Here is a 10,419-nt window from a genome sequence, read left to right on the forward strand (position 1 = left end):
TCCTCCCTCCCTCTCTTCCTTCCTGTCTTCCTCCCTCCCTCTTTTTCTTTCTTCCATCCTTTCTTCTTTCTTAGCAACATATTTTCCCACCCTGCCTGACTTACTGTTAGTACACCATTAACAAAGAAATCAATTAAATTTCAGTCAAGGTCTTTGTGTGGAAAATACATACTTGAATTTTCAGGGATTGTTTATGTTCCTGATAGTCAACTTGTGACTCAAAGACTTGAGCTTGTGGTCAGCACTAGCTTTGGTGGCTCAAGCAAGGCTGCTGCTTCTGGAAGCTGGACACCACACACCCTGGAGAGAAGCATCTCAAGCATGGCACAGAGGACAGTGCCAGCAAGCGCACCTTCTTCTTAGTACCAAAGCAAGGGGGGTGGACTAGAGAGAGCATGATGAGCTTAGAGTATACACTAAAATATTCTGGCATTTCCCCCCCATTGTGGTGGGGGTACAAGTGGGATCAGAAGGACACTCTCGTTAACTGGGAGTGTTAAACTCTCAGTACCTGGAAAAGCCCCAGGATGAGTTCTAGCTAAAGTCAAGGATGAGCATCAAATTGTTCTTTACCTCTTTGGATACTAAGAAGAGTTGGCCTTCTTTCAAGTAGTGTGTGCTGGAGATTCAGAGAAAGGGGGAAAATAAACTCATCTGGATGGAATAATTAAGCTGAAGCTTTCTTCATGTCTTTGCTTTATAGAAAACTTCTGGCTTTTCCAGCAGGAACTTGTGCTTTCAATGTATTCTTCTTTCTGATAGTCCTAACTGCAGATGGAAGCTCTCCCTGTGCCCCTCTCCAGCACAGTCTGAACCAGCACTCCCATCGCTCTCTGGATAACCTTCCCCAAACTGCTTGTAGTTTGGGAGTAAAAGTTTTATGACTACTTTGTCTTCTCAAGTCTGTCTTCAGTCCATCCTTCCTCCTTCCAGTTATCTTTTTTCCTTGGCACAGAGAGACTCAAAAATCACTGGTACCTAAATAAGACAATTAGTGAAAATAGCCCCTCCTCCTCCTTAGCCTCTGAACTTGTTTCTGAGACCCAGCAAGGACTTCAAGGGCCCGTCCTTGTTAAATGCACAGGCAACATGGCGTCCTCACCCTTGGCTTTTCTCCACCACCCTGTTGTACATCAGATATTTTCTCAAGCACAAAACTTTTGCTCGTAGATAAACCCTTTGCCTCTTTGTACCTTCAAGGTAGCCTCTCAGGGTCATTAATGGACACTTAAATCAAGAGGGATATCATATGTCAGGTGACTTTAAAGAATAGATTGAGGGCTTGAATGCACAGGTATGTATTCATCTGACTTTGAACAAATGTTTCAGATGCTTTTAGGATGAGTTATATCTAGGTTGTCTTTCTGTATGTGAGGACCTTTGCACAGAGAACATAGACTCCCAAGGTATCACTTTGATGCAAAAAGCTTTAGTGCCATTTTCCATCATCTCTGTATCCACAGTGAACAACAAAGAGGGGAGGAAGAGATTAGAGATCATCCTAAATTCAGGCCAAACAAGGCATCTACTATCAACAGAAAAGGTGGAGAAACTCTGTAGGCTGTTCTACCAGATGCAGCTGGTGAAATAGAGATCTTTCACAGTCCAGGCAGCAGAGAGGGGCTAGCATCCCAGCATTTCTATAGGGAGGTCCCAGCAAGTGCGACTGTAGCATCACAGGGGTGGGTCCTGCAGCTGCAGGCTGCCCAGAGAGATGAGGCTTTGTGGGACTTGATATTGTCCAACTCCTCAAGGCAAGTCAAATATCAGTGGTTTGGGCTCCTCTGGAACATGGAAGCTTACTCACCAGTGTTTCTAGATACATGGCTAAATGCCAGTCAAACTTTTCCATTTCAAACACAGCATGAGCACCTACCTCCAAATGCTGTAGTATAAATCCATATGTAGCAATGACCTTTATACTTAAGGCCTACAGGCTTCAATGAATTAGAGGATAGTCTGATGACCAAAGAAAGAAAGTTGTTCTACAGCGGAGTTTTGGTTTGGGGCCTCAGGCTCCAAAGGTGCCACTGTGTCACCTGCTAAAATGAGGCGGATGTCTTTGCTCTGCTTCCATCTGTGGTCCATCTGACTGTCATTCACAGTCCTTCTCCAGCCACCTGCTCACCTCTTATGGCAACTGGCTTCCCAAGTCAACCAGAAAACCAGAGGGCGGTCACATAGGAGGGCTGGGCAATGGTCAGGACAGCAAGGGATGTGTGCAAGAGGCCCAGGGAAGCTCCTGCGCCAGGAGCACCAGCTTCTTCCTGAAATCTTCTGATGGCAAAGTGAGCGCCTCTGTCTTCTTTCGACCTTAACAGTGGCTTGTTTTTAATTTCTTTTAGAAGTGAAAACTACAGCCCTGACCCCTTGGAAAGGTTGGTATATGTTTCAGGCAGCTGCTGCCTTGGTGGGTGTGGGGTATGTAAAACTCTTCACCTTCTTTCCACATGCCTTCTTTCCTGAGCTAACTCCAGGAAGCAGCCCAGAGGGAACCTGGACCTTGGGCCATCTCCGTGTCAATTTAGATTAACCCCATCCCCAAGTACCTCCAATCCTTCCTGGGTAGATCCCACTTGCAGTAGCCTAACTTCTCTTTGCTGGCAGCACTAATGAGCACCTGTCAGTGCTGAGAATAGCTCCAGCTCTGGGCTTCTCTGCACAGGCCTGCCTCTTTCCTCACACGGATGCTCTAATGCAGCGACATTCGCAGACCTTGGCCCTGCATGCTGCCCTTGCTTGCACCGTTCTTTCTATCTCTCTAACTTGGAGCTGGACGGGAAGTGGTGGGAGGGAGGGGCAGATGGGAGGAAGGGGGAGGTTCTTGGGTGAGTCACTTGGCTACGAATAAAATGCATCTTATTTGAAGCTTTCATTCCTGCCAGATGTTTCCGATGGATAATTGACACTCATCACAGTTCTCTGGGACCCTAACTGTCCTGGTAATTAGTCTCTTTAGGCCTCCGCAGCTCTCTAATGAGATAGAGGCAATAAAGGCATTCACTGTGGAGTGGAGGCGTGGCTGAATGAAGAACCGAGGCCTCATCTGCATGGCCCGTGTCACTAGGCAGATGGGCTGAGCTGTCGCTCTGGCCAGCACTGGCTCTGAGAGGGCCTCGCTCCCAGGGTGCTGTGATCCACACCCACCTGGACCTAAGGTCTTCATCTCGTGGAGGCCTTCCTCACAGCATTCATTCAGTGTGGGATTGCCTGCGGGACCCAGGGGCACACCTGTGGTTCCCACCTTAACCTGTACCCAGGAGGAGCAGGCCGTGTGACCACACTCTCTTCTCTTGATTCTCTGAAGATGCATCTCTGAGATAGTGGGAAGCTAGTTGCATTTGAAAACAGAAGTTGAGAAACTTAGAAAAGTCACTTAAGCTCTCTGAAGTTCAGTTTCCACATGTTAGAAAGGGAAGTAATAATTCTCATCTCCTACACAAGTGTCATTAAGGTGCTATGATAGCTTTCCGAATGCAAGCACTCTGTCTGAAATCTTAATTGACTTGGCTTTGCTTCTATGCCACTCAGCCACAGGAATTCTCAGTAACTTGTATTGGATATAGTTAGAAAGAGGGAGGAAAGGTATTTGGAAGAGAAAATTGAGGTAAGGAAGAAGGCAAGGTACAAAAAAGTTTTTGTTTCTTTTTCTTCAAGTATAATGGTAAGCAAAAGAAAACTACAAAGACAAATAAATGTGGATATGTCAGCATGAATGGCAGCGCCCCTTCCTTCTTTTATCAAACATTGGTTGAATACCTGCCATGGGCCAATGAGATACAGACTCTGCCCTTAAGGAGCTTACCGTACAGAGGACAGAAGAGGAAATAGAAATAAGTTAGACACAGAAGGAGGAAATACAAATAAGGTAGACAAAGAGAATTATGACACTGAATGGTAAGTATTTTATGGCACTGAACGAGCCAGGGAAGGCTGCCTGGAAGAGGTGTCTGAAGGCTGGAAGAGGAGCTGAAATGAAGAAGAAGAATGTCAGGCACATTTCAGACAAAAGGGAGAGTGTGTCAGAGTGGGCAGAAAAGACCTGCCCCTGTGTGCACACATGTGGCTGTATCACAAGGGGCAAGGGCACTGAACTAACTGTGGCAAGAAGAGGCACCACGGATGCAGATCGCAGGCACATCATGAAACGTAGCGCTTGTTCCACTGAGAAATTGGGCTTGGTGTTAAGCTGTTGGACTCAAATAACTGAGGAATGTGATAGATCTGGAGCAGAAATATCACCCTGGAATTACCATAAAGAATAAATTCCAGGGGTCAAGGCCACAGGTGGCAAGGCCCAATTTGTGAATATTTTTGGGAATTGAAAGATGAGATGGTACAGGCTGTCTCCTCTGAGAGGATGTGTGGAATGCCCTTGCCTCAGGGCTACCCGTTTCCTTCTCCTTCTGTCCAGCTTGGACCAGGTCAGGTGTCCTGGATGTGCTGAAGAGACAGCCAGGTTCGGGGGGTGGCGAGTGCATGTAGCTGTGGGGTGGGCTGCGGTGGGCAGACTGGATATGGTCACATAGTCAGTGCCAGCTCCTTACCAGCCTGAGATGGAGATGGAGAGATTCAGAGGGGCCTCTCGGGCTTTTTCTAGATATACTACAAGGAAGAGAATGGCTGGCAGGCACTCGGTGGCCTTTTTCTGTCTTCCATAGGAAGAATTTTCTAACACAACAGGCCAGGACTCATCCCTACAAGCATTCTGTAGTGCTTCCCAGCAGGGAGCAAAACCACAAAAGAACTCTGAGGGGCGTAGCAAGAAGACCAAACACAGGCACCCAGGGAGAGTGCCTGGCATAGCTGCAGGGCCATTGAGATGTGCCACAGGGGGTGTTTGCCCTCTCTCAGTGGTCTCCCGAGCTGCAGAGTCCCCAGCCTGGAAACAAGGTTTCAGCGTTTCCTTACATGGTAACCACACCAGGCCCCTGCTGGGCTGAACACCTGGCTGTGGCGTTCTCCTCCCTGGAGGCTTCCACTGGCTGGTCAGGATGCAAGGAGGGAGTGAAGGCGAGAGGAGAGGACATCTCAATGCAGGGAAGTGGCACTTGTTTTCCGTCTCTTTTGCCCAGGGCATCTTATTAGTCATTGGCAGAGAGCAGGAGACAGGAGGCGGGTTGTGCAGGAATTGAATGGAAAATGGATTTCAAAGGTGTGCGTGGGTGTTCAGGAGAGCAAAAGAGATGAAAGACACAGAGCAGTGTGCTGACAGCTGCGTGTCCTGCCAGGAGTTCAGCACACTAGTGTGCAAGACGTGTGGAATTGCACTGTGTGATGCAGGCGTATGAAGGTGGAATGTGACTACTGACTTGCTGAGGCAAAACATGAGACCTGGCTTCCACAGAGGCCCGCTGGGCCAGGTGGACTCGGAGCCACCCTTGTCATCTCAGAGTCCTCAGCCTCAGGCACAGACAAGGGCCTTGGTGGAAAGAATCCTGGAGTTGCCAGACTTCCTCAGAGAACTCTTCCTCTTCGTCTCACCCCTGAAGGCATCGGGTGGAGGTTTCTCTCCTTTGATTACAGAGAATGTGCTGTGTAGATGGCAGAGTGAGCAGCTGCAAAGAGGGAGTGTCTGCTTATGGTTTTTGTGGACACACAGTGTTTTTAGATTCTAGAACACACCACCAGTTAGTGATTGATCCTAAATGACAAGCACGTCTGGGTTGAAATGTAAGTCCTCGGGGGTTTTACAGGAATGATCCCTGGTCACCTGTATCCCAGCATGGATGCCTTTGGTTTTATGTTTTCTGCTTTCTGCAGGGTAAAGAGGAGAATAAGCATCCCCTGGGCTTCTTAGCACGGGGATTTGCACCGCTGAGAAGTTCTGGCCTTAGGGATACTGTGAATCTCCAGGGAAACATGAGGTTGATGACCTGTTGCATTTCAATCTTGCGGCTGCCTATTCAGCCACTGCCCCTAAAGTAGGGATTTATCCCCAAAGGCCAAGACATAAACTCATCTAGGCAGTGCCTCCAGGCTGGGAGTTCTGGACATGATGGAATAATCCCACACGGAATCAAGAAGCCTGCTTTGATTTTGAATTGCTTTAGCCAGAAATGTCTCCAACGCTGAGGATCGAAATCAGGCAGGCAAGTTCTGGCTTTACTCCTTATCCCCTACCCCAGGAGGACACGGACTTAGTGAGGCCACCTGCTTTAAATACTTCTACTAAATTGAATGCAGCAGAGCATGCCAGAGGACTTCCAGTCTGAGAAGGTGGCCTGGCTCCTTGGGTACCTAATTCATCTCGTCATCCGAACTTATGTACCCTACAGAAACCAAAGCTTCACTGGTCATCTGGTTTCTTGGCCACAAGGGCTGAGGTAGCCAGAAAGCATATGTTTCAGAACAGTAGGGAAGCTTCTGGGGGGCTGTACCACCTTGCAGTTCTCTTCTGTGTTTGTCTCCATCTTAAAGAGTATCTGTTTGCCGACGATGTCAGTGTTTGCCTCACAGGGAAAGGTGCCCCCACCTCCCCACTGAAGGACATACACGGGCAGGTTGTGCATCCCAGTGTCCTCATTAATTTCCAGTTACATCCACATGAACAGGAAGGTTACCTGTTTCTTTCTTTGATCTCACCTCCATCCATGTGGGCCAGCTTCAGCCTCGCAGGCATGTAATTCTTGAGCTGCATCTGCTCTTACCCCATCCAGATGGGGAAGAGGTCAAGTGTTCCAGGTGGAACCCTGGTGCCCTGTCCTGACATAAAGTGATTGGCAGGATGGTCTCTGTGCCTGAGGCAGCAGCAGCAGCAGGCAGACACATTGTTGGAGCCACAGGCCGAGCAGCCGGAGGGTGGGTGAGTGTTTCAGGCAGGCAGTGCTCGGAAGTGGATGGGTGATGAGGCACACAGTGCAGGAGTCTGACTTTATTAAAGCTCTTTGTAGGATATTAATGAGTCTGCAGCCTTCGTGAATTTGAGCCTGAACCATGGCCTTTGCATGTTACGACACAGTAAGGAAGAAAGCCCAGGACACTTTAACCTGAGCCTCAGGTTCCTGTTACATAGTGTGTGTGTCTGGGGGATGTGAGTCATAGAACGTTCACTTCTAATGCTGGGGCTGGAACACCACGTGTTTCACTTAGAGGGACACCTCACCAGGGGCAAGGCCGAATGACAACAGTGTGTTTCACTTAGAGGGACACCTCATGTGTTTCACTTAGAGGGACACCTCGCCAGGGGCAACACCTCACCAGGGGCAAGCCTGAATGACCAGGCATTCACTGGGCTTTCCTTCCATTTCTCCCAGGCCACTCACGGTGCATATGTTCTCTCCACAGGCCCGGGCGCTGTCAGTGAGGTGAGCAACGGCACGTCGAGGAGGGCAGGCTGCGTCTGGCTGCTGCCTCTTCTGGTCTTGCACCTGCTCCTCAAATTTTGATGTGAATGCCACTTCCCCACCCGGGAAAGGCTGCTGCCACCGCCACCACCTACACAACAGCAAGGGAACACCGACAGCAACCAATCAGATATATTCAAATGAAATTAGAAGAAACACAGCCTCATGGGACAGAAATTTGAGGGAGGGAAACAAAGAATACTTTGGGGGAAAAAAGTTTAAAAAAAGAAATTGAAAATTGCCTTGCAGATATTTAGGTACAACGGAGTTTTCTTTCTTTCCCCAAATGGGAAGAACGCACACCCGGCTTGGACCCACTGCAAGCTGCATCATGTGACCTCTCTGGTGCCAGTGTGGGCGAGGGCTCAGTCGCTCTGCCCACAGAGTGCCCCTACGTGGAACATTCTGGAGCTGGCCATCCCAAATTCAATCAGTCCATAGAGACAAACAGAGTGAGACCTTCCGGCCCAAGCGTGGCGCTGCGGGTACTTTGGTAGACTGTGCCACCACGGTGTGTATCGTGAAACATGAAATAAAGAGACAGAGAAAGAAAGAAAATGGAAAAAAAAAGACCGTCCGACAGCAACAACAATCCCACAAACAGCAGTCACAAAAGACATCGTTAAACTTTTTTTTTTTTCTCATTTTACTACATGGACATCATGGATAACAAGGGATTCTGACTCATTATTAATTTTATTAATTATATTTTCTGATATGAGTCTAGAACTTAGTGCAAAAACAAGACAAAACTAAAAAATACACAACTGAAAAGGGTGAAGAGAAGTATGTTTGTTAAACAGTAAAAATGAATTGAATAGTGTACTTCTTAACTAGGTTTACAACTGGTGGACCACACGCCAGGCACTAATCACCTGGTGAGGATTTGGCATATCCACCAAAAATACATCCGATTTAACCAACATCTCCACCAGCGCTACAGATTCCTCCCGATTCTGGCATCTCATGCAGACAATACTATGCTCTCTACACACTGTTTAGAAATGGAAAGGTGATCTGCACTGTATCTTGGGTTTGTTGGCTATGCTTCTTTTGATGACATATATTATACAGTATATATATACATATATTTTTTTTGTTAGAGTTCTAGCCATTTTATTTCTCCACAGGGCCCTTTCTCAGACATTACTGCATGCTGTATATGGCGTTAGCTGTGTGTTGATCTTCTACAAGATGATAGAGTTTACTGGTAATTGTGTAATCAGCTCCTGCCTTTTTATTTTCTTGGGTTATTTACATGTCAGAGACATTTATAAAAAGTGAAAAGAGAAAAAAACCCGACTAACACCAGGCGCAGCATCTTTCCAGGTGTGGCTCTGCTCGTAGGCCGCCCCCGGTGGCCCGTTTCTCCATCCTGCCCTGCGGCATGAACAGACAGCAAGCAACTGAACAAGGAGAACCGTCAGGACCTACTTGCTTCAGCCCATTATGGGAATCTCTGATGCCTTTGTGATCACTGGAGAGTTCAATCCTCTTGGTTTATTTTATTTAATTTCCCACCTTTGTGTGAGTGTGTATGAAAGAGAAGAAAATGCAATTTTTAGGTAATTTTTTTTTCCCTCCCCCGAAAGTCTGGGAACCAGAGAGTCCTCGGGGAGGGGTCCTGGATGTGATGAGGGAAAGTGGGATTGGGGGACCAGGGAGGGTGGGGTTGTCTCTGACTTGACATTAAAAAGTGTTCCATGTCCCTCTTCACCTGGTGTGGTACCTCATTCTACAGCGCTGCGGGGGCACAGCCTGCCTAGCTCAGGTTTGAATAATGGAGGAGGATGGGCTCTTAAACCCTCCTGGGGTGGAGGGGTGGCAAGTGCTGAGATGGCAAACAGGAAGGACATGGGACCTCCTCCATCCCCTGGAAGGGGCAAGGTGAGGGTCATCTGACAGGGACTGCATTCCCAGTGCCTTCAGGAGGTCCTGGCCAGGGCTGCCAGTATCCGGTGTGTGCTCAAACATCTCACCACACAATGTGGGCAAAGGTCAAGTCTAGTCGGGGAGAAGACCTTAGGCCCGATTATTTCTGGGAGGCAGCAGAAAGTCACTGTCACAGAAAACAAGCAAGAAAACCCTCATGAGCCAAAAACAATCTCCCCTCAACACAAAACAAAACAAAAAACAGAAAGCCAACTTGTAACATTGTGTGTTTGGTTTTAAATAATCTCAAACCCCATCAACCAGTCCTCCAAACCCGACCTCCAAACCTCACCTCTAGCCGCATAAGAGGAACTGAGAGACAGAATTGGGTCTGAGCAAAACCAACTCAGGAATGGCGGCACTTGTGTTTCTAGGTCATCTCCACCTGAGAGGAACCAGGGAGGATTGGGATGGAGCTTTGTCATTTCCAGCTTCTTCCGGCAAAACTGAGGAAAGCTATTGACTTCACCTTTTTTTTGTGTCCTTCTACCCTTTCACTCTAAACCCACCCACATCCCAGCTGCCTCGAGATTTTCCTGGCAGCAAGGTCTGGAACTGCCTGGCCAAGCCTCAGGGATCTTGGCTGCATTGGTGTTTATCCCTTCCTATGTCCCAGAACAATGAAAGGGAAGGGGTTTGAGTCTCCTTAGAATGGAAGTGGGTGGATGGAATTGACTACGGGTTGAAATGTAAGTCCTTGAGAGTTTTACAGTAATGCTCCTTGGTCACCTGTATCCTCACGTTCTCTCCATGCAGGAGAAAGCTTCCTGTTACATAGTGTGTGTGTCTAGGGGACAAGAGCCATAGAACGTTCACTTCTAATGCTGGGGCTGGAAAACCACGTGTTTCAACCGTGCCTAGCACCTCAGCAGACACTGGCCTGAGGGTTTGGGTGCAAAGCATGGCTCACTGGAATAGAGTGGGAAAAAGATAAGTGAGCTCCATATTCCTAAACTGGAGCCCAGAAACACCTCTGAATGCAAGAGGCACTTCTGAAGCTTAGCTGAGACAGGAGAACACGGTGCACACCACCTTCGTCTGAATGGGAGCTTTTTCTTTCACATATGCTATCTACTTGTAGATATTTACCAATATCTACCGGATGGCCACCAGTAGACATTAGTAATATCTGCTGCTGCTA

General features: G+C 48.0%; 1 protein-coding gene across 18 annotated transcripts in view; it reads left to right on the plus strand.

Annotated features, from left to right (window-relative positions):
- Positions 1-9,062, plus strand: part of NTM (neurotrimin) — a 974,035-nt gene extending 964,973 nt beyond the window's left edge. For 12 of the 18 annotated variants that reach the window (XM_078339846.1, XM_078339848.1, XM_078339850.1 and 9 more), the window contains 2 exons: positions 2,346-2,378; positions 7,288-9,062. In XM_078339846.1, coding sequence (XP_078195972.1) covers positions 2,346-2,378; positions 7,288-7,388 — 134 coding nt within the window. In that variant the 3' untranslated portion in view covers positions 7,389-9,062. The remainder of the gene's footprint in view (positions 1-2,345; positions 2,379-7,287) is intronic. The other 6 variants (XM_078339847.1, XM_078339849.1, XM_078339853.1 and 3 more) reach the window with 1 other exon arrangement.
- Positions 9,063-10,419: the final 1,357 nt, after the last annotated feature.

The sequence above is a fragment of the Callithrix jacchus genome, chromosome 10 (assembly GCF_049354715.1).
Source record: "Callithrix jacchus isolate 240 chromosome 10, calJac240_pri, whole genome shotgun sequence".
Classification (NCBI taxonomy): domain Eukaryota; kingdom Metazoa; phylum Chordata; class Mammalia; order Primates; family Cebidae; genus Callithrix; species Callithrix jacchus.